The following is a 27666-nucleotide window of genomic DNA, read 5'->3' on the forward strand; positions in this document are numbered from 1 at the left end:
TTTACTCATAATAATTGTATTAGGAGGAATAGTTCTCATTTTACTTTTTTACAAATTACAAAACTGGGCTATTTATGATTCTTTAGCTACTGAATGGCAGACTCAGAAAATTGGTTTCCTCACTTCCATTTCAATATGCTACATTTTTCTCCACAACTGAATACATATACTTCTATAAGTGAAAAAGGAAAAGAAAAGATCTTATGTAGATATAATTTAAAATCAGTCCAGCTGAGGTTGCAGACAGTTCTGTGCACTTCCCACAGAATATTCAAACTGTCTCCTTTGGCTTGTGTTTTGGGTATTAGAGTGAATTAATATTAAAAAAGATACTGATACCCTGCTAAATGGAAAAGGCAGGCTAAGCATGGCTTATACTGGCTCCAGTCTGGAGCCTCTGCATTGTCCCAGAGGGAAGCCAATATTCATGCCAGGGTCATATTCAGTTACCAAATGTCCACCCAAAGGATCCCCATCCCCATTCCACTAACCAGGGAATACTGAAATAAATCAATATTGTTCTCCCTTAACTTATTTTTTTCCTATTAAATGAGAGTTTTGTATTGGAAAATTTAGAATTGGGTTGTACTTGTTTTTAGGGTGCCTTTATTTTCTCTTTGATTACAACATGTTGTTAGCTGGGCATGGTGGTGCAGGCCTGTAATTACAGCAGCTCTGGAGGCTGAGGCAGAAGGATTATAAGTTCAGAGCCAGCCTCAGCAACTTAGGGAAGCCCTGAGCAACTTAGCTAGACCCTGTCTAAAAAACCAAACAAACGGAAGACAAACAAACAAACAAACAAACCCAAAAAACAGGTGGAGTATGTAACAGTGATTAAGTGCCCCTGGTTCAATCCCTAGTAACCAGCTTCCTCTCCCCTGCCAAACCAATCAATCAAACAAAACAAAAAACAAAAGTAGGAACATGATGTTGGGTGATAACCCTTACAATTTTTGTCAGATCACTTCTCTCTTCTATCCCCTTTACCCTCCTTGCTCTCCCTCTTAAAAAAAAAAAAGGCATCTGGTAATGATTTGATGTCATTTCTGCTGACCTCATCCCTGAGTCAGAGGAAATGATAGGGGGTAAGTTCAGGGCTTACACCACCTCGAATTTAGACCTGGGTAGGGCAATATGGTTCTTATTAAGTCCATTAGGTAAAAGAATAAACGAAACAACTGGGCTCCAGGACTTTTCAAAGTCCCACTGGAAGTCAAAACTTATGTTCCCCTTTTCAGAAGAGTAAGACTTAAGAAAACTGCTGTGGAATAAGAAGTGTGGGTGGGTGCTGAGATGGGATGGGAGTCCTCCCTTATTCCACAGATTGTGTGTGTGTGTGTGTGTGTGTGTGTGTGTGTGTGTAAGGAAATTGCGGAGTTGGCATTGTCTGTGTAGAAGATGGCCCACGAATAAAGAGATGGGAAGCCTTTTAGAGGCTGAATTCCAATGGGCCTCTGATCACCTTGGACTTTTATTGTTATCGCAAAATAAACAGGAAGTTTAGAGGTTTGTTATGGCAACCAAGCAGCTTCACACTGGTCTTCTAAAGCCAATCCTTAAAAGATGGCTGGGAGACAGGTGCTATTATCCTCTTTTACAGAGAGAATGAACAGAGAGGCAGTCTCCCAAGAATCCTATACTCAGCATATTGCAAAGCAGAACTCTTGAGTCCTGGCTCCGACATCCATTCCACGCTACTTTCCCGTGTCTAGATGGAGCTGGAAAGGATCTTGGACACGCTGTGGGCCATCCCTCTCGGTCTACAATAGAGCGGAGCTGGAGAAGCCAAATGACTTGTTTAAGGCCACACGGCGAGTGTGTGGCAAGGTGACGACGGGAACCTGCGACTCCTCAATCTCTTTCCCTCGGAGGTTCCTTTTTTCTCTACCAGTCTGCGAGGGAGGCTGGGGAGGAGCTGAGCGGGGTTTGCACCCAGGCCGGGGGCCGTGGCTTTCCGGGGGCGGTCCTCTGCGGCCGGGCATTCCACAGCCACTTAGCGCCGCGCGCGGGGTGCGGAGCCCTGGTCCTAGCAGCCTCCGAGTGCTCCTGGGCTCGGAGGAGCCAGCACACGTTCCGACGCTGCCTGGGCTGAGATTCTAGGGGCGGGGGTCGCTTCTGGCTGCTGGATCCTGCTTGATCTTGGAGACCTGGAGAAGCGCGGGCGGTCGCTGTGCCAGGAACTTTCCGCAGACCTGCTGCGATCTGGCTGTGGCGGGGGCCCCAGGATTTCTAGGCGGCACCGCGGCTTCGGGGTGAGTGAGGCCATGGGGTGTGGATGGCTGGGCTCCCGCGGAGCGGAGCCTTTTAGACTCGCGACCTGGCTCTTGAGCTGCTCCTACCCTAGCGTCCTGCCAACGCTCTACTTTATGCCCCCGCCCCTTCATCTCTGCCCCTTCACCACTTTTGCATTTCTTCCTTCCACAATCCCCCTTATGCTCACAGCCCCTCAGTTCCAGTCAGTTTAGACACACAATCTTGGGCCCTTAGGGCGAACGGAACTTGGGTCGGGGAGCCGCAGCCCTACTCGCAGAAGGGCTGCTCCCGGTGCTCCCCTGCTCCCGCCTTCTCGGGAAGCGCGCCCCCTTCTCCGCCAGGCTCTGCTGCTCTTGACTCCCCCCAAGGCCCGCCGACAGGGCTCAGCGCCCCAGCCCGATTGTGTGTGGCTACTACACTGGGTTTTGTCTTTGAAGCACCCAGATCAGCGGGCCGTCTGTCCAGCTTCTCTCAGAACTCCGTGTAGAAGGTGCCGGGAGTTTGGACTGCTGGATTCTAGCCCTCATTCTGTCCCTAGCTGCTTCACCATTATCTGTTTCTCCATTCATGAAAGGGGGAAAACATCCTTTGCTGACTGAAAGCAAGGAGAAAGACGTTTGAAAAGTATCTTGGAGAGGAGCCTTTCTTCCAAGCCCTTCCTCCTCCGGGTTATCTGCTTTAGAATTTAGTTTTCCTGTGGCTGGTTCTTTTAGAATCCCTGTACCGCCGCTCTTCTCCTCCCCCATTTCTTGAGGATAGCACTGCCCATCTATCCTTATTTCTGAGCCATCCTCAGCACTTGCCACAGATCCTGGCAAATAGTAGGCGCTCAATACATGCTCACTGAGTGAAAAGACAAAAGGTGTGAGCTATGAAAACCCGAGCAAATGTCAGGAGTTGTTATTCTGTGCTTTCATGCTTGCAGCCTCTCTGCCTCTTCCTGACTACTAGTAGTCCCGCTGGTACCTGGGGGCTGGTGATTGTCTGGATTGTCTGTAGACCGTGGAGCAGGCTGTAGTGGAGGAAGCTGCTTGGTCATTCACCTATCAGAGATTCCTAGACCATCTGCTATGATATGTGGTGTCACTGTAGGGAGTGAACATTCCCCCATTGAAGTTGCAGTGTGGGTGAGAAGAGCAATTTTCTGTGGGTTAGGAGTTCCTGAGTTACCATGACTTAGGCAGTTTGACCTCTCTGGACTTTATCTTACTGACAGCAAAATGAGGAAGTGGGAGTGGGGCAAATATGTTATTGCCGGTGAATGTAGCCTGCTCTGTGGGTTGTGCAGTGCACCCACAAATCATCTGAACACATGGGAGACAACCCAGCTGAGGTTTAGGACAACCTGAACTTCTGCAATGAGAACAGAAGAAACTACAAAGTGCTTCTCTGTTCCTGTGGAGACATCCTGTTTCTAGCTCTCGAGGCTGTGAATCATGCTGTGGGGTGACAAGGCATGCTCCATCACGTCTCCCACACTGACCTCTCAGAACCTCAGAACTGTGAGGCTCCATTGCTCATAAGGTCTGGGGATTCCCCCTCTGTGGTGTAGCTAGAGGAGATGGAAGCTGTAATGAAGTGTCAGAGACACAAAACAAATGGGAGGCTCTTGGTGCTGTGGTTGGGTCAGATACTGGACTAAGGGGTGACAGGACAAGAGTGTAAGGGCAGTCACAACCCAGATCATTCCCAGCTGTCTTCTGACCCTCCTCTAAACATGTGCTTCTTTTTCTTTATGGATTAAAACATACTAATGGAGGAAATATCTCCAAGAAAGGAGGATCTGTATTTTGGTTGTTTTACACTATTGTCAGTGGGAAGAAAGACACAAGTATTCCTACCCACTGTTTCTAGGAATAAGTGTTGGCATCGCCACACTCTGCAGCCCCCACCCACATTGAATGATGAATGATGGAATAATAATTTTACTTGACATTAACTGTTTACTATGTGCCAGGCATATCTCTTTCTTTCTTTCTTTCCTTTTTTTTTTTTTTTTTTTTTTTTTTTTGGTACTGGGAATTGAACCCAGGGTTGCTTAACCACTGAGATACATCCCTAGCCCTTTCTAAAAATTTTTGTTTTGAGACAGGATCTCACTAAGTTGCTTAGGGTGGCTAAATTGCTGAGGCTGGCCTCCTCCTCCCAAATTGCTGGGATTACAACCAGGCATAATTCTAAACATTTTGCATGTATTCACTGATTTAGTCGTGACCACAGTCCTATTAGGGAGGGATGATCATACCTTCCATTTAATAGGGAACTGAGCTCCAGAGAGAGTAATTCACCAATGATCACATAGGAAGTAAGTGGCAGAGTAGGGTTTGAGTCCAGGCAGTCTGGCTTCAGGATCTGTCCTCTGAACTTCATTGGAATTTGAAGGAAGCCGGGTTCAGATCTTGCATCTTTTACTTACTTGCAGGATGTCATGGGGGAAGTCAGATGATAATTTGACAGTGTACTAGAAGGTCACTAGTTCTCTTGTAGCTCTCTAGGGAGACAGAAGGTGAATTTCAAGAGAGAATGGAGGGGGTCAGCTGTATTGGGTAGCCAGAAAGGGGAACAGGTGAGAATTAGAATTGCCTGACATATTAAGCAACAGTAAGACATTGGTTGTGCATAGCGTCCTTATTTCTTTTGTTTGGACTGATTGGATATGTGACTTGCTGGTGACCCACTACGCAGGATCAGAGAAAATGAAATAGAGGAGGGAGAAGGAGATACAGGGAAAACTAAACTGAGTATCCTAAATCAGTTTCAACTAATGATGCAAGTATCTGGGACACATGTCACTACTCTTGATCCCTTCTTGACAGAGCTTGATAATCAGTACTTTGCACCTCACTTCCACAGGGCCCTGGAAATTTTTTCTTTTTTAATAACTTGATTATTTCATTATAGTTATACATAATAGTGGGATTCATTTTGACACATTCATAAAATGCATATAATATAATTTCTTCCATTTCAATCCCCAGTACTTCCCATTTTCCTCCCCTCTTTTCTCTTACTGATCGCCTTCCTCCACACTAATTGTCTTCCTTCTGTTTATTGCTTTTTAAAAATTGGTACATTAAATGATACATAAAAATGGAATTCACTGTGATGTATTTATACACGCACATAATTTGATCCACATCAGTCCACGGTTCCTCTCCTTTCCTTTCCCTCCTCTCTCCCTCTATTCCCTTCATCTACTGTTCTCCCCTCTATTTTCATGAGATATGAGATCTCCTTTTTTAAATTCCTTGCTTCTCTCTACCTTCCAAATAATTAAAGAAAATATCTGATCCCCAACTTCCCCTTTTTTTTTTTTTTTTTTGGTACTGGGGATTGAATCAGGGGCCCTCAACCACTGAGCTACAACCCCAGTCCTTTTTTTTATTTTTTATTTTGAGACAGAATTTCACTAAGTTGCTGAGGGTCTTGCCAAGTCGCTGAGTTTGGCCTTATACTTGTGATCCTCTTGCCTCAATCTTCTGAGTTGCTAAGATTACAGGCATCCGCCTGGCCCCTTGTTCCTGACTTTCTAAGTGTGACTTATTTTACTTAGCATGATGTTTTCCAGATCCATCCATTTGCCAGCAATAACATAATTTCATTTTTCTTTATAGCTGAGTAGAACTCCATTGTGTATATATACACCACACTTTCTTTCTCCAGACACCTAGGCTTGTTCCATAACTTGACAATCGTGAACTGCACTTTAGGTATCACTGGGGACTTCAGGTATCACTAGAGTATGCTGCCTTCAGCTCTTTTGGATAAATACCAAGGAGAGGAATAGCTGGGTCATATGGTGGTTCCATTCCTAGTCTTCTGAAGAATCTCCATACTGCTTTCTAAAGTGGTTATTCATAGTTTGCAGACCCGCCAACAATGTATAGGTGTTCCTTTCTCCCCACATTCTCTCCAGCATTTATTTATATTCTTGATGCTTGCCAATCTAAGTGGTGTGAGGTGAAATCTCATGGTAGTTTGATTTGCATTTCCTTGATTGCTGAGGTTGTTGAACATTTTTTTTCATATATTTTTTGGCCATTTGTACTTTTTCTTTTGAGAAATAACTATTCACTTTGTCCATTTATCGATTGGCAATAATTATTTGTTTTTATGGTGTTAAGTTTTTTAAACTTATTTTGGATATCAGTCCTGTCAGAAGAGTAGCTGGCAAAGATTATCTCTCATTCTGTACTATCTCTTCATGCTTGTAATCATTTCCTTTGCTGTGGGGAAGCTTTTAAATTTGATGCCATTCCACTTACTGAGTCTTGGTTTTATTTCTTGATCGTTAGGAGTCTTATTCAGGAAGTCAATGCCTATATGTTGCAGTGTTGACCCTGTGTTTTCTTCTGGCAGTTTCGGTGTTTCTGGTCTAATTCCTACATCTTTGATCCGCTTCAAATTGACTTTTGTGCAGGATGAGAGATAGGGACCTATTTTTATTCTTCTACATATTAATACTCAGTTTACTCAGCACCATTGGTTAAAAAGCTTATTTCTTTTTTGGTCTTTTATGTTTTTTGGTGCCTTTGTCAAAGATCAGATGTGTGGGTGTGTCTCTGTGTCTTCTATTCTATTCCATTGGTCTTTGCCTGTTTTTGTGGTGATACCATCCCATTTTTGTTACTATAGCTATAGTATAATTTGAGACTGAGTATTGTGATGAGGCTTCAAAATCTGTAACTCCACGCTGCTTCTACCATTTGAAGCTGGAGCCTTCTGCTGGCTTTGCCAGGCTTCCCACTTTAGTCCTCTGGGGTAGGTCAAGAAAGTAACGAATGGCAAAAGAGGAGACCCTCTGTTTAGTTTCGTAGATGTTATCTTAGAAGACACCTTGGGGCTTTTTTAACAATTGCTTTTCTCTTTAACCCTCTTCTGTTTTTTCTGTAATGGTTTTCAACCCAAGTTCATCCTGGAACTGGGAATAAAGTTGTGGTGGAGGCAGAGTGTCAGGAGGGTGATCAGTCTTCCAGAGTGGACCAGACTTTCAGAAATTACTTTGTCCCTTCATTTTAATTGACTGGCAGCAAACCTGAGGTCCAGTTGGAAAGAGTCATTTACTCAGGATCATGTCACACCATGTATTCATTTTCTAATGCAGCTCTAACAATTTATGAGACTTGAGTTTAACAGCTTTAAACAGTTTTTATTCAATTACAGTTTTGTAAGTCAGAATGCAGTATGGGTCCCATGAGAATAAAATCAGTCAAGGTATCGGCAAGTTGCTTCCCCCACCTTCCCCACCGGAGGCTCTAGGGGATTGCTTTCCTGCTTATCTGAGTTATTGGCAGAATTTACTTTCTGTGGTTGCAGGGCCACTGGTCACTACTTTGTTGCTGGCTGTAAATGGAGGACCATTCCCATTTACGGCCTCTGGCGGACTGCTTGGCTCTTAGTTAGCTCCCTGCAGCTTCAAGTTAGCAACAGTGAATCAATCTTTCCCACGTTCCACCTCTCTAATCCTCTCTTCTGCCCTGCTCTTCACCTTTAATGGTTCACGTAATAAGGTTGGGTCCACCTGGATAATCCAGGGTAATCTCCCCATTTCAAAGTCCTTAACTTGAATCACATCCACAAAGTCCCTTTTGTCTGTGCTCTCATGTCTCTGCTCTCTGAGTCATGCTTCCTTTTTTGTATTCAAGGTTCTGGGGACTGGGACATGGAAATCTTTGGTGGGGAACATCTTTATTCTGTCTACAGTACGTGTGAGGCCCTCTTTGGGAGAGAGAATTGTTTGGGATCACTGAATAAGGCTGTGCCTTAGCATTTCATTCCATTATTTCTGTGGCTCTGTCATGGACCACCCTGTGGCCCCTCTCCTGGAGAGTCTCCTTTGTTGGCCCAGAACACCGCAGCACTTTGTGCTGGCAAATAACAGTGATGGATGGTAGTGGCCGAAACAGGAGGCTGTGGATTTGGCCGGGTTTTCCCTTCTGCTGGCTTGCTGTTGGTTTTTGAAATTGTGTGATTGACTTTTCAGATAGTACGTGCAGTCTTGAACTGCTCTGGTTGCATTTCTGATCTCTTTGAAACAAATATGCTGGTGTTTTTCCAACCACAGAGGAACAAATAGAAACTCAGTCAGGGATCAGGTCTTTAACTCACTGGTGATTTTGGAGGAGACAAGGACCAGTTGGGGTGAAATGAGAACAGTTTTCCCTAGGGACCTTGGGTTATTGGCGAAAGTCCTCTGATTTGATTCATTTCACATTCTTGATAGTTTGTGTGCCCTGTCTCTTTCCTCCTCGCTGGCCCTTTTCTTTGGAACAGAGGTCCCTGGTGAAATGACTCCATGCTGGGCCAACGAATGTTTAGACTGACGATTACACAATGGGAGGAGAGCTGCTTCCAAGAGTGAATGTGAGGCTAAGATGTCCTCACAGTGGTTTGACCATGGGAAATGCACTTCCTCCTCCATCAGCTTCCCTGTCTTCTTATGAGAAGAGAGAAAACGTTTTTCGCCACATGCAACAAACCCCCCATCTCCTCAGTATCCAGCTCCTGCACACAGGGAGTCGAAACTAGGATGTGAGTGCATTAGTCCAAGCTCGTGAGCAGCAGGGAATCTAAGGGCTTGATTCTGAAAGGCCAGTCCTCTGCCTGGTGCATGCACAGGGTGGGCTGGGAAAGAAAGAGGGCCCTGTAATCCCTCCTGAAAGTTCAGAGACTCCAGAAAATGATGAAATAAGAGGATGTCATTTTATTTTGGAGGCATGGCTTTGACTTTTAGGGTCTTTGGAACTTCCACAGGGATCCGGATTCTTTGTGGACCTCCACTGCCAATTAAGTTCCATGAGTTGAGCTCAGATCTGAAGTCACCCAGTCTTCCCACATTCATTCCTTCAATGGTCTTGTGTTTATTTGTGCTAACAATGTGCCAGGTCCGGGCATAGGTGCTGAGGATACAGCAATAAACAAAATAGGTCTTCTGCTCTTTGCCAGTTTCCATTTGAGGGGTCAAAGGAACAAGACTTTAGCCTGTTAGGAGTAAAAGTCAAAACAGGTAAACAAGTGGCAGATAACTAATTTGTGAAAACTGTATGAAGAAAATAAAACCAGATATGAGACAAAGAATGTCTGGTGGGCAAGAGTGGTGGTTTAATAGGGTGGATCTGGAAAAACTGAGCAGGAACAGTTGAGATCATGGACATTGAGGCAATGGACTGGGGGTCATTCTAAACATTCTTTGCACTCTAAGCAGAAGGAATAGCAATGATCTTCAAGTGGAATACGCCCTTGGTACACAGGTCATTAGCTTTCCCTGGATGACAGAGGATGGCCAGTGAGTTGTCCTCTCTGTCCTGAACACTCCATTCGTCCCTGGCAATCTTACCAGCTCCTTCTGCGAATGGAGCCTTGGAAAGGGGTCCTGGAAGGTGGATGATGCTGGATACCCTTGAGGCCTGTGTCCTGGGAACCATCAGTCTCACAGTTCACATTCTGCAAGATGCTTGCAGAGTCACGCATCTTCACACACACCAGCGTCACCGACTCTGAGTTGGTTTTTGCTGCCTTCTCTCTGGCCTCCGTGTCTGGTGGAAAGCAAACGGCCGTGGCACTGTTTGCTCAGAGCTCCGGCAATGCTGGGCTAGGGCCATACCTGCAGGATGCCACCTACTTCTATCCACCTTTTCTCTCATTTTGGGATAATTAAGCTTGCCTGCAAGCAGGGAGTCTTTTTTTTTTTATTGCCTTCTTCCTCTGTGAGCTCCTTGGTGGTAAAACCGGTTGGATAACTATTGGCAATCTCTCAAAAGTTAACTGTTAGCTGTAGTTTAGAGTGGAGGGTGTGCTGTTTCCGGTAGAATGTCAGAGCTGGGGACACACTATCGAAGGCTATTTGCTTATGAAACTTATCACTGTGGTTTCCTACATTGGACTCACATCAGTCATAGAGCAATCATAGCACCTTAATGAATAGTAGGGCCTCTGAACTCTTTTTATTTATTTATTTATTTGTACTGGGGATTGAACCCAGTGTGCTTTACCACTGATCTAATCCCCAACCTTTTTTTTTAATTGTTTATTTTAAGACAGAGCCTTGCTAAGTCACTTAGGGCCTTGGTAAGTTGCAGAACTGTCCTGGAACTTGGGATCCTCCTGCCTCAGCCTCTGGAGTCACTGGAAATAGAGGCCACCACACCTGGCTTCTGAACTCTTTTTTTAAGAATTCTTTTTCCTGTATTCACTAGCTCAGTTTAATTCTATGAAACCTTTACTGTGTTTCAGATATTGTTGTGAGGATTTGTGTTATTTGATTTTCTGCTACTGTAACAAATACCCAAGATAATAAACTTATAAAGAAAAAAAGGTTGATTTTATTTCACAAGTTGGGAGTTTCCAGTCCATGACTGATTGGCCGTGTTACTTTTGGGCCTGTTGCTTTTGTTGAGGCAGCACATCATGGTGGGAGCACGTGGTGGAGCAATCTGCTCACCTCATGGCAACTATAGCAAAGAGAGGAAGAGGAAGGGACTGGGGTCTCAGTGTTCCCTTCAGAGGCATTCCTCCACTAGCTGAAGGCCTTCCACTAGCCCCTACCTCTTAACATTTCCACTACCTCCCAATGGCACATTAACTCATTTAACCTCCACAGCATCCCAATGAGGTAGTTAGTATTATCATTCCATTTTACCAATGAGGAAACTGAAGTTCAAGGAGGTTAAGCCTCTTGTCAAAGCCATTAGGACTACACACGCTCCGAACACACAGAGCATCTCATCGCTGCTGGGTTTTGTTGATGTTGTCTGTTCTGCCCAGCCTGCCTTTCCCCTCATTTATTCCTTTTGAATTTCAGCTTATGCTTCCAAACCTGTATCAAAAGTCCCCGTTTTTGTGGTCTTCCATTTTACTTAGGCAAGACAAAGGAATGAGGATGGAGCCTTTGTTATGTTCCGGGAGTGCACATGTGGTCTCACTTTACCTTCCCGACAGTATGCTGTGATGTAGTACTTTTTAATATCCCTCCTTCACAGAGGAGAAGGTCAAGGCTTAAATATTCTTAAATGACTGCACCAAAGTCTCACCTCTAATGAAGGTGTAAGGCAGGGTTCGAATCAAGACCCTCCAATGCTAGCATCCATGTTCTCTCTACTTAATTCCTCTTTTCCACTAGTGAGTGGCTTGTACCATCAGTGTAACAGTCCAAGTATTTTGTACTTCTCTGCAGTTAGTGATGATAGTGGATATCTTTTTCTTTCGAAAGAGGTGAGCTTATTTAAGGGCAAAATATGTATTTTATTATGTCTATCTCTTAATCCACTCCTATTCCACTGGAGGAATAGGTCAGTTTAATCACTGTGCTATTAATTTAAAAACATCGTTAATTTGGATTATTATGTACCATGTCTGTTTTGTATTGCTGTAACAAAACACTCAAGTCTGAGTATGTCCTAAGAAAAGGGTTGTTTTGCTCATAGTTCTGGAAGTTCAAGAGCATGACATCAGTATGTGCTTGGCTTCTGGTGAGGGCCTCATGGTAGAAAAGCAGAAAGGGAAGAAGTATGTGTCAAAAAGGCCGCCCACGTGGGGTGGCCTTGCTGTGTAACGACACTCTTTTGTGGTAACTAACCTGCTGCTGTGAGATGGGCATCTCTTAAGCATGACAGGCAGCCCTAGGCCCTAGTCACCTCTGGGTACTGTGTATTGAGGACTAGGTTTCCAGCACAGGAGCCTTTGGGGGACAAACCATATCCAAACTGTAGTATCATCTTCGTTGTTGAAGTAAAGACATGGTCCAAGTCTTGGATGCTAACAAACTTACTGAAGGAAAGGAGGATATTTATTTGCTTAATTCCCGACAGTCAGGAATTTCTAACCATATAAAGAAATTAACATTTGTAGACTGCTTACTCTGTTAGAACCCAGTTAAATGCTGTGTGTGATTTTCTTATTTAATTCTCTTAATCTTATGAAGCAGATAACTATTTTCCCATGTTTGGTCATATTTTCAGTTGAGTAACTAGAAGCATGAGGAAGTGGAAGTAGCATTCAAGGTTGCTGAGCCAGAAGGTGGTGGAGCCATTTTTAAATCCAAGCAGATTGGCCTCTGAATCCAGGTTTTTAACACTACTCTGTAGTGTGACTCTAAAGGAAAGAATCTCTCCATATTCCCTCTTGTTTCAAAATATTCTCTCCACTTGAAAGAGTTTCCATGACCTTACGCGAATATAAGATCTTGAGGATTTGTTGATTTAAGAAATGTTTACTTAGTACCTCTTCCTGAGTAGAGGGGGCGTTCTGTACAGAAGCAGACATGAGCTGTGTTGGGTGACGTCAGTGCTGGGGCAGGGTTGGAACCCAGGCAGAGTTGTCTCTGCTGTTCCTCTCCCAGTCCCTTTTCTGAGTGCATGTGGAGTTCCCCGGTTTGGTAGACTCCCCCACCATAAGTGGATTTTGTTGTCTTTTCCTTTCTTCTCTGATGTTTGCACCCACAATAGGAAATATGAAGCCTACAAGATTTGCCCATTATCATCTTCAGTAGATTCATTTGCATTTGGGCCTTAAGCCAAGGGATGAATTATAAAAGTAGGACTGCATCACTGATTCGGGTGGTTTCTTCTGTGTGTGTGTGTGTGTGTGTGTGTGTGTGTGTGTGTGTGCATGTTTGATTCTGGAAAACCACTCAGCTCACCTTTTGTGACTTTCGTTAGGACTCTGGGCCTCAAACAACCTCACATGCTCTTACCTAGCAGAGAGACTTAGCCAGGAACCTGCCTGGCTTTCATTGTTTGCATCAGTTTATTCTACAACTCCCTCTACCACTGTGTTTTCCAGCCAGCTCCCCACTTGATGTCAATCCCCAGCTCCCATCTCAAACAAGATGGTGAAGGAACAAACAAAAACAGCTCTACCAATCAGAGCCTTAGTTCCCTCAGTCGTGCCATTAACTTACCGTGTGACCTCTGGCAAGTCATTTCCTTTCTTTGGCCCTCATTTTCCTCAAGTGTACAATGGGAGGTAGCTTACATGGTTTAAACTGGATAGTGTCTGATTCTATGCAGATTTCTAGAACACCATTAGTTTCATCTCTACAGAATAAACTCAGTTGACTATATAGAATTGCTGCATTCATTTTCATTGATGCATAACAAGTGATCACAAACTTAAACTAATATTTATTATCTTATAGTTTCATTAGGTCAGGAGTTCAAGCATGTCTTAGCTGGGTCGCACAAAGCTGCAGGTGAGGTTTTGGCTGCATTGCTTTCTCATCTGGAAGATCAATGAGGGAAGAATCTCTTTCCAGCCTCATTCAGGTTGTGGGCTGGATTCGTTTTCCTTGCTGCTGTAACATTCATGGTGCCTCACTTCTTTGAAGCCAGCCAGAGAATTGACCTCATGGAAATCCCAAGCCCTCTTTTAAAGGATTTCCAACTGACTAAATAAGCCCACATTGAACAAACAAATTTGATTAAAGTCATCTAAAACCTAATCTACAATGAAGAATGAATAACTTTCAAGGGTTATTAGTACCTTCTTCATTAGCTGTGTTTGTAACTGAGCCTAAAGCCAAAGTGTTTAATAGAAAGTGGCATTTTGTACATCGATGGAACCTTAAATTACATCTGCAAAGTTCCTTCACCTTTGCTATATAACTGGAATAATACTAGCGGACAGAATTCTTGGGGACCATCTAGAATTTTGCATGCCATAATTGCTTTCTAGTAATGTCCTATTTATGGTTGTACCTGAAACATGCTAGAACCAGCTCTCTCTTTTCTGAGTTAGGTCAAACGAATTTACTTGTGAAATTAATTCAAAAGTTACCTGTTCCTAGACTAAAACTATTCTGCTTTGAACTTATTTTTTTAAACGATATGTTGACTGCGTGTGGTGGCACATGCTTATAATCCCTGCTTCTCAGGAAGCTGAGGCAGGAGGATCATGAGTTCAAAGCCAGCCTCAGCAAAAGTGAAGTGCTAAGCAACTCAGTGAGACCCTGTCTCTAAATAAAATACAAAATAGGGCTGGGGATGTGGCTCAGTGGTCGAGGGCCCCTGTGTTCAATCCCTGGTACCCCCCCACAAACAAACAAAAACCCACAATATGTTGTACTTTCTTTTATTTTAATGTAAATCTTCATTTGCTTTTTTTCTTTAAATCAAAATAGTTATTCTCAGAGGAAACCATTTAAATGTTAACTTTTCATATTTAGTTTTTTTTTTTTGGTAACGGGGATTGAATCCAGGGGTGCTTACCCACTGAACCACATCCCCATCCCTTTTAAATTTTTTATTTTGAGTCAGAGCCTTGCTAAGTTGCATAGGCCCTCACCAAATTGCTGATGCTGGCCTTGAACTTGCAATCTTCCTGCCTTAGCTTCTCTAGCTGCTGGGATTATACGCATGCACCACTGTGCTGGGCTTTTGATATTTCTATTGAAAATAATATATTACAGAAAACTATTAATTTAGGAAATCTTCTATTTCCATAGTTGATTTTAAAAAACTTTTTGTTATATATTTGAGAGACATAAGCATTTTCTCCTTATAATTCTGAAATTAGGTACTTAAAAATTAAAAATCATTTCACCTTTCTGGTATCACTGGTTATACTCCCCCCCCCAAATCATTTTATCTTTAATAACGTGACAATAAATTCCAAATATGAAAAACACGTTCTTTTTAAGAGGATGCCATCATCATGGCCTCACACAAGCATGATCAAAGACAACGAGGAAACTGGAGTCCGAAGGGCATGGGTGGTAAAAGGCTTCATGGCTCACAGACTCCGTCACCTGCTCTGTTTGCTGCTCTCCAAAACAGAGCAGGCAACAGAAGAGACATGAAATGTAAGGGACCCTCGGAGGGTGCAATTGCCGGGTCATGAGCCCCATGAAGCATTTCTTGATGGTGATTCAATGTCTCAGTACTGGTCGTCAAGGAGAGCTAAGCAGGATGGGCTGAGCAGCTCTGTTGTCTCCTAGGGTCAAATTTCTTCAGTGTGGAGACCGAGCTCTTTGCTTGTTGGGGTAATACTGGAGAAACATGCCCACACTTAAACCTGAGGCTCCAAGTCTGGTTATTCTTTTTGCTTAATGTGATGGTAGGATAGGTCTACTAGCTTACAAAACTCATAGTTACATGGTGTTTTGTTTGTACCCTTTTACTTTCAACCTTTCTAATCCCCATGTCTCTTGTAAAAAATAGGTGGACATTTTGTTTTTATTGATATCTGCTGGAATAGTCTTTGGATTTAAGTCTGCTGTCTTTCTCTATGCTTTTTGTGTCCCATCTGTTCTGTGCTGCTGTTATTTTCCTGTTGTTCCTCCGCCCATGGAAGTTATTATGCACTCTTTTAATATTTTTCTTAATGACAAGATTATGTATCTTTGATAATTCATCCCATTTGAAGATAACATCTTATTTTTCTGTTATCTTTGGGTTTTAGCAGATTTACTACAATGTAATTATGGATTTATATAGTTATTTTTTCAATGCCATTAAATGACTGTATAGTTATTCTCATTCCATCTTTCTATGAATCCCTGGGGCTTCTAATTTAGCATGTGAATTGATGTCTTTCATTAACTTTGGAAAATTCCCAGCTCTTCTTTATTCCAGTTTTGCTTCTGCCCCATTCTCCATTTTATTTTGTGTGTTATATCTTGTCACTGTTTCCTCTGTGTCCCTTGGCAGTTTTCAGGATTTTTCACCCTTTTGTTTCTTTCTGTTTCATTCTAAGGATTTTTCTTTCTCTATCTGCCAATTCACTAATCCTCTTTTCAACTATGTCTACTATGCTATTAAGCCTACCTATTGTATTTTTAATTCCTAAAGTTATATTTTCAGATCTAAGATTTCTATTTGACTTTAAAATTTTTCTTATGTGATTCTTTAGTTCACTAATCCTCTTTTCATCTATGTCTGGTATGCTGTTAAGTCTATCTACTGAATTTATGATTTCTACTATTTTATTTTTCAGTTTTGGTATTTCTATTGGTTCTTTAAGAAACCTGATGTGTTCTTTCTTGTAGTTTCAAGTTCTCTGTAAAAATTCATATTCTTAGATTTCCCCTACTAAACATAGTAAACAAGTTTATTTACTGTGTGTATGTGTGTATGTCTGATAACTCCAATATCTGGAGCCCCTAAAGTTTTTTTCTGTTTTCTGCTTTCTAATGGTTTTACTTTTGCCATGTTGTTTTTTCCCAATACTGGTTACTCTCAGTTATGTCATTGTATATGAAAAAATTGAATCTTATCAGGATGATATTGTTTCCAGAGAGGATGTATGTTTGCTTCTGTCAGGTACAGGAAGATAGTAGAAATGAAACAATCTGAACTGGCTTTAAAAACGGATCATTCAAGCTGGTTACTGTCTCTGGGAGGACAGTTGTAATTCCAGGTCACCCTTAGCACTAAAGGTGCTCAAGGTGCAGAGTCTCTCTTCTGGCTGCCTTGTCTGTCTTGGACTCCAGGTTTTGCACCCTTAGCCTTCTGAGTCTGTCGGAAGCACTGTTCAGTCCCCATTTTCCACTGGGAGAAATGCTGCACAAAATGTCAAGTTCACCTCTGGATTTTTACTTCTCCCAGATCTTTTTTTTTTTTTTTTTTGTGGTGCTGGGGATTGAACTCAGGGCCTTGTGCTTGCAAGGCGAGCACTCTATCAACTGAGCTATCTCCTCAGCCCTTCTCCCAGATCTTAACCAGTTATTCTTCATTATTTTGTGAGTGTTTTCAAGTAGTTTTTTTTTTTTTTTTTTTTTTCCTTTTTGGCCACTTTTCTATTTTTCTAGTAAAAGGACTTGTTCAGTTGTCTAGTTTGCTACTGCTATGTTTGGAAATTCTGATCTTTGTAAACCACATCCCTCTTCTTATTCTTTTCAATCTGGAAAGGGTTTTGGTGAGAAACAATGGGAATCTGACCTGAACTGAGAAGAGAGCTGTAGGTGTGTGTGGATGGAGTGGTGGTACCGAATCAGGGGACCTGAGTTTGAATCCTGTTCAAATTTTATGATCACTGGCCAATCAACTTCTCTTAGCTTTAGTTTTCACAGCAGTAAAAGAATATGTCCCATACAGGATTACTGTGAAGGTTTACCATGTTAATGTATGGGGCAAGATTGGAATAGTACTTAATATTTGCTTTTGCCATAAATTTGTTAAACAAAATAAAGTTTTAAACAGATTTAAACAAATACCATTTGTTAAATGCTATTTTTTATGATCATACATTTGAGGAAATGAGGGGAGGGTACTTCACTTCTCTGTGCTTCTTGGAAGTAAAACAGTCATAATGAGTAAGTCATAGTTATTCCTAACAGAACATCTTGCTTATAAGCAAATCCTTGACAAATGAATAAATTAATGACTATCCTGGACAGAATGACTTGTTCTAATAGTACTTAAACAAAAATAAAAACAATATTGCCCTGTCAGAGAAGAAAATAGTTGCTTGCTGGGGACTCTCATAGTTGAAAGGTAAATAGATAGTACAGTGTTGTTGCCTTGAATCCAATTATTCTAAAATTACCAACTTATAGGAAATTTTAATTTATGAAACATATTATTTTTTCATATACCAGAACATTGGCTGTATCATGAGATTGTTTGGAAAAATGATTCTTCTGCCGAAGAACTTTGTTGCTTAAGAAAAATAGTACTAGATGTAGAATTTGGTGTCTTCTAAACACACAGTAGGACATCCCCTTTCTTGCCTGAAGGGGATCAAGTGGAGAACTTAATAGATGGGATGAATTTTCCATCTTTAGAAAAAAAGTACAAAATTTCCCTCTTTAGAGAATCTACACTTAATCTTACACTTAATCTTGTTAGAGGATACAAAATTCATCATTTTGTGATTATTGACTTTTCCTTCGAATTGGCTAAATTGCTTGAGTCCTGTGGACTGAGGAGCAGCAGTTCACTGGGTTGGCGGTGCAGGACCTGTAATCCGATAGGGAGGCTTGTTGTTACCAGTGGCTTCCTGCTGTGAGCTCAGGGAGGTGTTGAGGTAGTTTCTTAGACAAATTTATATTGAACATATGTTAAGCGTTTCTTATTAATAATGAGGTAAATTGTAGATAAAGGATACCAGTTCAAAATGACAGGGGTTCAGGCCTGACTGCTGTTTTACTTCCCATGGTCATTGAAACATGATTTTCTTATCAGCGACAGGGTTAAATTGTGACGCAAATGGTTTGGGCTAAATTCCTTCATGAGCCATTAATCAGAAATAACAAACAGTATGTCTGTGAAGCGAATTATTAGCAAAGTGATCTGTGAATATTAATTAGATGTACCAAGAAGCACGTTTTGAAGAACTGATAAAGAGCCAGTGCACTGGATGCCAGATAAGATCAAACAGAAGTCAGCTAGCAGAAACTTAAAGAGTTCTGTTTTTTTTTTTTTTTTCAAGCAAATTCATCTAGCATGAAATTAAAGATACTGACTATGTGATTTGCATGCTTCTTATATTTCTTTCGTGTGTCTGAAACCCCTATTATAGGGGGAGACACAGCCTGTTGAAGGACACATATTTGAAGACTTGGAAGAGTGAAAGAGGTCAATAGAGTGCCCTGGGCCCTCCTGACCACATGTCTGGCCAGCCTTAGAATCCTGGAACAGTAACTGTGGAAGGTCCTGTCCCTTGGAGAGCGTTGTGATCTGTGGTTTTCCAACCGTGTTCTGAAAAGCCCAAGGAATCAAGAGGAAGCCGAACAGCTGTGCTGGACCACCAAGTAAGCAGACTGCACTAAACAGGGACTTCAAACAACAACAACAACAACAAAAAAACTGGGCAAAATTATTTTATCAGATTTTTTTTTTTCAGTTAGAAGAAAAAAAAAACTGCTTTAATTTCATACCATGTAAATCTTTTGTGTTATGGTTTAATATTGCTTTTAGTTTGAATTGCATGTTGTAAAGTGGGTGGGTACTCTAATATGTAGTGCATAGGGTCCCTAAGGATATTTATCCAGCCTTGCCGAGTAGGTAGGGACACAGCCCTGTCCCCTGTCTCTCTGCCCTTCTACTACAGCAGTTTTACTTTTGTTTTTGTGATTGTGGTTTTAAATATGGTTTCATTTGCTCAAGAGTAATATTGGTCTAGGATACTGGTTACTGAAAATGTTTCATTTATTCACCTACTTGCTTTGCTTTTGTTTGGTTGTAGTTAGGGTCAGTGAAATGATCAGATTACGTATTTAAATGATTATTCTGGAAGGAGGAAGTAGTGAAAGTGGTAGGGACCCCAGGATGTCAGTTTTACTGTCTGTAAAACAGGACTGGTTCTAGTTTTAGTATTCCATGATTGAGAGTGTGGATGAACCTCGAAGCCCGAGTTCCTGTAAATGACAGGTTTCGCTTATGAAAGTCAGTCAGGGAGATTATGTATTCCTGGCATTTGGAGTCCCAGCGACTGTTTGATGTTAATGGATTTACTGGAAAGGGCTTTTGCAGGGTTCCTCTGACCCGAGGCAAGCTTGCTGTTGATGTAATCAGGAGACCACAAAGATTGGTTTCCCTGCCCCCCAGCCCTCCTGTAACTGCACTTTGTGGCTTCTTTGACTCATGCTTCTGTGTCTGAGATCTTGGAGAAAGTGACTCCTTCTGCACCAGAGTCAGGGCTGGCCTGGGCCTCTCCCTTCTCTGCAGGCCCCAGCCTGATCATCCGGTGGCCTTGGGGAGCCTTGCCAAAGGCTTCTCCTCCATCTTGGAACTTGCCCAGTTCTGGCCAACCTGGCTACAGAGCCCCTAGAAATCACTTCCCAAATCTTAGTGCTAGAAAAAGTCTGAGAGACCTCAGAGATTACTGAGTCCAGGGCCTCCCACACTGGGCTGCGCGTTTGGATTCCTGGGCTACAGGGGACAATGTGCCTTCCTATTCACTTTTGAGTCTCATTCACTGAGTCTAGATGGGGACCCCAGAGTTAGTTTTTTAATGGTGTCCTGAGGTGATTCTCACTTATTATGTGGGCAGTGGGGGAGATGCTGGTCAAAGGGTACCTACTTGTTTCAATTAAACAGGAGGAAAAAATGTTTTGGGATGAAAAAAATAACTTCTTTAATAGCTATTTGAAAGGATTTACAATGGTGAGCTCTAGTGAGATATTAGACTGTTTTTATTACTGTCCTAAGGTGATTCTCACTATGGCATTTGGTGACCCTTAATCTAGTCTCATACCTCATTTATATGTATTTACTTTTTAGTTTTTGTTTTTTGGTATTGGGTTATTATTATTATTTTTTCGTAGTGCTTGAACTCAGGGAAACTTTATGATTGAGCTATATCCCCAACCCTTTTTAAAAATTTAAATTTCGAGACAGGATCTCACTAAGTTGCTTAGGGTCTTGCTAAGTTGCTGAGACTACCTTGAACCTGTGATCCTCCTGGAACAGCCTCCCAGCTACTGGGATTACAGGCATGTACCACCACACCCTGCTTTATTTACTCATTTTAATATGGAGAATTTTAAAGAAAACCCCCCAAATTCCATTTTCTCCTCAGGTGGGATAAAAAGATTAAAATATATGCTTATGTTTAGAACATTCAAATGGTATAAAAACATGACGAATGAAAAGCAAAAATGTCTTATATCCCTGGTCCAATTCCCCAGAGGGTAATCACTATTAACCCTTCCTTGGGATTATACTCAGAAATATTTTTCATGGATATGACCTTACCTGTCTAGCTACTTAATTCTACAAAGTATGAACCAAAAAAAAAAAAAAAAAATCATCCTATACACTATTGTTTTTCCAACTTAAAATTATTTTGGAACTCGCTAATGTCAGATTCCTTTTGATAATCTTTAAATATTATTTTTTCACTTCATAGACATTTTTTTCCTCCTGTTAAGCTGAAACATTGTATCCTTTGACCAACATCTCTCCCCATTCCCCTGACTCCCCAGGATCCATATGCCACCATTTCGCTCTGCTTCTAGGTGATTTTTTTTTTGCTTCCATATGTAAGTGAGAATGTGTAGGTCTTTTTGTGCCTTTTATTTCACTTAGCATAATGATCTCCAGGTTTGGCCAGGTGGTCACAAATGACAAGTTTTCTTTTAAAGGCGAAATTGTATACCATTGTTTATATTTACTGTATTTTTTTAATCCTCTTACATTGATGGACATTTTGGTTCATTCCATAACTTGGCTATTGTGATTAGTGTTGCAATAAACATGGAAATAAAGATGTTTCTTCTACATACTAATATCACATCCTTTGGTTATACACCCAGAATTGGGGTTATTGGATCATAAGGTAGCTCTATTTTTGTAAAACGTATGTAGAACATTCCTGATGTGTAGTCAGTACTAAATATTTATTAAATGAATGAGTGATGCATGACAGTTGCTGCCTGGTACTCCATTTACGGTATTAGTCCATTTTTCATGTCAATAAAACAATACCCGAGGCAGACTAACTTTATAAATAAAAGATGTTTATTTAGCTTATGGTTCTGGCAGAAGGGCAAAGGGTGCATCTGGTCCTGACTTTCTTGCTGGCAGAGTCAAGGTGTAACAGATGGGGTCTCTTCTTATAAAGTAATCAGGATTCAATCATGGGGGCTGTACCTCGATGGTCTTATGTGATCCTAATCATCTCTAAAAGGCCCCACCTCCAAATATCAAAGTTACATTAAGTATCCACCCACTTAATACCTCCCATTGGGGACTAAATTAACTCACGAACCCTCAGAAGGCACACTGACCCATATCATAGCATACAGGTATGTCCTACTTTACTATTTGCAGACACTTCTGTGTTGATTATGATAACAGATAATGCAGAATCATGCTTGCATGTGTATCTTGGGTACTTATGTAGGGTGGCAACAGTGGGCATTGAGACAAAGGCATTAGAAAAGAAAAACCAGTGATTAAGAGAAGGAAATAAGACTGGAATGGGGAATTTTGCCTGGGACTTAGGGTCATGGAATTATGGATCTTTGATTTAGAGGGAACCATAGACGATTGTTCCTGCCTCTTGCTTGCCCTCTGGACAGGAAAGAGACTACATCTTTGATTCCCAAGTTTTGCACCGAGGTACCTGGGGGAACTCACTGGATTGAAGGAAGGGGTGTTGCAGTATCTTTAACATTTTTAGAAGAAGTAGTGATCTCAGAGGTTATGCATACTGGTAGGTTACAGTTTAATTTGAAACATACTACATTCTTTTTGGTGATAACGTATTTTATGAAGTTAAATTTTTGATGGTTGCCAAGATATGGCAACTACTGGGTAAGATTTACTGTGGAATAAGAAAAAAGGATAGCATGTCCATTCCTATTCAGAAAGTTTGAAAAGTTGCACAGTGCCCAACAGTGCATTAATTCTGTTAGTAAGTAACTGGTGAAGAATGAAATACTATTTTTTTCTTTTAAATCGTGTGTATTTTTAAACAGCTGCTAAGTTGTTAGGACACAAATACTTATTAAACTGTTTCAATGTAACTACATAATATACAGAACTGCTAGGTATTTCTTTTGGCCCAGGGAGCTATGAAATAATGACTAAGGCCCTAAGGTTGAATAAAAGGTGAATAAAAAATAATTGTGGATGACTGATTTACATCCTGACTTAGTCAGCTTTTTGCTTCTGTGACTAAAAGATTCAACAAACACAATGTATAGAGGAGGAACAATTTATTTGGGGGTTCATGGTTTCAGTGGTCTCTATCTATAGACAACAGCTTCATTTCTCAGGGCTTGGAATGAGGCTAAACATCATGGCAGAAGAGTGTTGCAAGGGAAGCAGCAGCTCACATGATGATCAGAAGGCAGAGACCCCACTCTCCACATACAAAATATCAACCCCAAAGTCAAGCCCCCAATGAACCACTTCCTCCAGCCACACCCCACCTGCCTCCAGTTGCCACTCAGTTAATCACATCATGAATTCATTCACTGATTAGGTTAGAACTATAACTCAATTGTTTCTCCTCCAAACCTGGCATTGTCTCACATGTGAGCTTCTGGGGGACACCACGTCTAAACCATAACACATCCTTAGTCATCTGAATTCTTTTAGCTTCAATGGAGAGACACTAAATGGACAGTGGCTTAAGCAGAAACAGAAAGTACTGGATCCCACATCTGGGGTGTCCAGGGTTGCAAATGGCATCAAACTTGTCAGGTTCCAAGTACACACATGACCACTGAGGTCAGTCTGTCTTTCCATCTCTCTAGGTCAGACTCTCTGCTGGTGAGCAAGGCAGCCCTGGGCCCATCTTTTCCAGACTCACATCCTTTTAATTTAGCAATCCCAGCAGAAATAATCCTCTTTTCCAAGAGATTTTGCATGAAAGTACTGGGGAGGACCTTGCTTGACCATCCTGGGTCACTTCCCTATCCCTGAATGTGACTATGGGGATTTGTAGTGGGCAAGGCTAGGCCACGTCTCCATTCCTGTGCTCCAACTAGCCCACAGGGAACAGGTAGGTTCTCCTTAGAAAAGAGGGATCTCTATTACCAGGAGAATGAGGAAGGGGCACAGGACAAAAACAACCAATTTTCATTTCACAGCTGAGGGAAACAGAATTGTAATATGGCAGTTTAATAAGCAAGCATGGAAGCACTGGAATGCCCCCAGCTGGGTCACTCCTTGGTCAAATTAGCAACACCTACACCTTTCAAGGCTTTGCCTCCTTCTCTACAAAATGGGCATAATAGAAGAGAAGGCCCCAAACAAAATATGGATGGTAGTATAGTCCCTCCTTCACTGTGCTGGTGGTTGATGCGGGTTGTGAATGAGTTAGTAGAAAGTGCCTTGCAAGGCCTGGTCATAGGAGGCCTTCAGCAAGGAAGCCATTACAGGGACTGATCAAGAAACTGTAGGATCACATGCTGGAAAGTGACCCAAGCCTCTGACTGCTGGAGCTGTCCTTGCCACCAGGGAGGCAGGCAGAGGGTTCACATGCTGATGTTCCTTTCCTGTGTGTTGCAGAGTGAGGCAGCATGGATGCCATCAGCCAATCCCCTGTGGACGCTGTGCTTCCCAAGCACATCCTGGATGTCTGGGCCATCGTCCTCATCATCCTGGCCACCATCGTCATCATGACCTCCTTGTTGCTGTGTCCAGCCACCGCAGTCATCATCTACCGCATGCGGACTCAACCAGTGCTCAGTGGGGCTGTTTGAGAAGCACCCAAAGGCCCTGTGGGGATGAGGACGCAAGTCCCTTGCCACAGCCTGTTCTCAGCGAAATGCTGGGAAGGACTTGGGGTTAGACCTGCATTCTAGGTTGGTTTCTGCCACCGGCCAACGGGGTCGTGGGACTACCTCTGTGAGTTCCAGGTTCATTATCTTTCAACCAGGGATCCCGATCCCTGGCCTTCCTACCTCATAGGGTTGTGGGAACCAAGTGACTTGGTGGGGTGAAAGCTGCTTGTGAGCAGTAAAGCCACCACCGATGGACCAGTGTCACGCCAAGTGCTGAGAAGCTTTGAGGAAGCAAAGAGCCTAAAAGCTGGTGATGGCCTTCACTGTGGTGAGGGAGGCACTGGACAGAGCAGCCTTTGCCAGTCCCCTCAAACCAAGCCAAGGGCACCCTGTCCCCTTTCCCAGGGACCAGTGGCACTCTGGCTCAGAGTGGACTTTTTCGAAGCATCCCTCCCTCAAGTGTTCTCTCTTGTCAAGGAGAGCAGGGACTGAACATGGCAGGGGGAAGGGAGTTGAATAAAGCTGTCCAGAATCTTCTCAGTGCCCCTGTGTAATCTGGAGGAGGGCTGCCATTGCTGGGCTATGCCCAGGGAGTTGGGGTGATGGGCTTCTTTCTGCAGTGGACTCTCACATCTCTGTCAGCTTAGCCTCTCAGGCAGTGTTGGAAAGTGCAGGGTGTCTGATTCCCTGCTCAGCTTTCGGGATCTCCAGCCCCCAGTCCCCGTGGGCCCCACACCGGAGACGCTATGTCCCTCTGTCCCGGCTCCTGCTGTCATTAGCTCCACGTGTGCTCCTTTCACTCCTCCCACCAGCACCGCAGTCCGTCCAAGTGCTGATGTCTTAAGACATGTTCTCAAGACTTGTGGAACCTGCTCAAACCAGTCATGGCTATTTTAGAGGCTATGATTGTATTTATCTAGAGAGATTTCTGGACCGCTCAAGCTCTTTGATACCCACAACCAGAGTATCCTGGGGTTTATTAAACTATGTCAGAAGATAGCACAAATATTAGGATATTATTGTGTAAAAAATGATGTTTTAATCTTATTTCATTGACCTACACAATCAATTTCCAATAAAGTGCTAGAATGAGCTTGTCTGATATCTTTCTTTAAAGAACACCTGTTAAACTCAGAACTCAGACAAAAGGATTCCACTGAGTTTTGGGGCCTTAGAGAACTGTTTGGATGGAGGAACAGAAGGGGAAACAGGAGAATCACATTAACTTCCAGGGTTCCAACTTCAGTAAGTGGATGACGTTATACAGTTTATACAAACACATGATGCCAGGGCTAAAAACCGATTTGGGATGTAAGATAATGAATTTAGGCCTGGACATGTTGAGTTTGAGGTGCTGTGTTGTGCAGGTGGACACTTTGAGGATATAGTGGAAATCTTGCTCTATTCCTTGGGGAAGATTTTGGGGTTGTAGTAATGGTTTGGGGGATTGTCATATATGGTAGATAAGCTACTGTAGTAGACAGGATCAGAGTATGCAGGCTGAGAGAGTGAGGTACTAAGTTCAGAATGTAGAGAATACCAAATAGGAGCAGCAAGGGATTCAGGAACATAATTGCATTAGTCAACTTTTTGTCACAGTGTCCAAAATACCCTACAAGAGGAAAAGTTCATTTTATTTTTATTTTATTTTATTTTTTAGTACTTGGGTTTGAACCCAGAGGCACTGAACCATTGAGCTACATCCACAGTCCATTTTTATTTTTTATTTTCAGACAGGGTCTTATTAAGTTGCTGAGGCTGGCTTTGAACTTGTGATTCTCCTGCCTCAGCCTCCCAGCTGCTGGTAATATAAGCTGGTACTCCACTGTACCCAACAGGAAAAGTTTCTTTTGAGCTCCCTGTTCCCAGGAAGAGCACTGTAGTGAGGAGGTCAGAGTTAAAGGGGGGTCAAGGGAAGAACTATAGAGTACATTTGCATGCCAAAAAAATACTGCAGACTGGATGATACATAAACAATACAAATTTATTGTTACAGTTCTGGAGATTAGGAAGTCCAAGATCAGGGCACTAGTACATACAGTGTCCACTGAGGATACTTTCCTCATAGTTGAGTCTCACATGCTGGCAGAGGCTAAAAGGCTCCCTCCAGCTTCTATCAGGGCACCAATCTCATTCATGAGAGCAGAGACCTCATGACCTAATCATCTCCACCTCTTAATATCATCACAGTGGAGGTTCCTGTTCAACACAAGAATTTTGAGGGGGACAAACATTGAGACTACAGCAGAGGATAGTATTCATGAGAAGATTCTGACAGTTCGCTCAGCATTTCTTCTAACTTCTACTGGTGTGCATCGTAGATGTCAGAGGCTAGAAAGTGAAAAACTACATAAAAAATGAAAGCCTGCATTTTCCTCTCTGCACTGTTGCTAGAGATTCAAGTGTGCTTTTAGGCTTTGCTGTTCAGATGCATGCATGCCGGGCTTATTTTGGAGCTCAGTGGAGTTGGGAGGGACACGATGAGATGTGAAGGATTCAGGGTGCTGGTGTGACTCCAGCTGCTTCAGCATGGCTCTGAGGCCAGGCTGGCAGCTTTCTGATACCTGGATTGCAGAGGAGGTGGGACGATCCTGCAGCCCACAGCCAAGACTGTAGCTTTCTTATTCCCTGGGCTCCCAGTGATCACCCTGAAATGCAGTCTCCAAGACGGCCAGCCTCACGGTGCTCATCTGGGAGGGAATTCTGGTAACTCTGGCCATCTCTGTTCCTCTGATCTTCTTAATGAATTTAGGCACATATTTCCCTATGTTGAAGCCTTTTTTGCTTATGCTTGCTAGCGTGCACATTAATTGGTCCAGATGGAAAAATCTATGAATTATTGACCTAGCAGTTTCACTTCTAAGTCCAACAGGTAATCTGTCCTCAGTGGGGAAAGAACTCTGTTAACGAGGGGCAGATGAGTTTGAATAAATAGAGATGCCAAGGGACTGGTGGTCTCAAATCACAGAGAGGTTCATGAGTGGTGATCGAATGAGAACTTTGCCAGACAGTTGCTGGAACAAAGCCTGTAAGAGTAATGAGACAGTTATCTCAGCATCTTTCAAAAGTGTGAGACAATATATGGAGGCTTTTGAAAAAAAAAAAAAAAAACAGTGAAAATACAAATTTTAAATCTAAATTTGTTGGCTGCCTGGAAAAATAGTCTGATAACATATAACAGAGGTTTAAATGTTTTTTATCTATTGCAATTAGTGCTTAGTTTATGTTATTTAGCTGCAAAGAATGATTTAAATCCATAAAAGTAGAGAACATATGTGTGCTCGTAGGTAAGAACTATA

General features: G+C 42.4%; 1 protein-coding gene across 3 annotated transcripts in view; it reads left to right on the forward strand.

Moving 5' to 3' along the window:
• The first annotated feature begins 1588 nt into the window (after nt 1-1588).
• The window catches only part of Smim3 (small integral membrane protein 3), a 28578-nt gene continuing 2500 nt past the window's right edge, over nt 1589-27666 (forward strand). The window contains exons 1-3 of one of the 3 annotated variants that reach the window (XR_007109219.1): nt 1896-2252; nt 18709-18940; nt 24153-24448. Coding sequence is in view for 2 of the 3 variants with exons in the window: in XM_047556993.1 (XP_047412949.1) it covers nt 24164-24346 (183 nt within the window). In the remaining variant the exon portion in view is untranslated. Of the gene's footprint in view, nt 2253-18708; nt 18941-24152; nt 24481-27666 lie in introns of those variants that run through there. The other 2 variants (XM_047556992.1, XM_047556993.1) reach the window with 2 other exon arrangements.

The sequence above is a fragment of the Sciurus carolinensis genome, chromosome 6, assembly GCF_902686445.1.
Source record: "Sciurus carolinensis chromosome 6, mSciCar1.2, whole genome shotgun sequence".
NCBI classification, from domain to species: domain Eukaryota; kingdom Metazoa; phylum Chordata; class Mammalia; order Rodentia; family Sciuridae; genus Sciurus; species Sciurus carolinensis.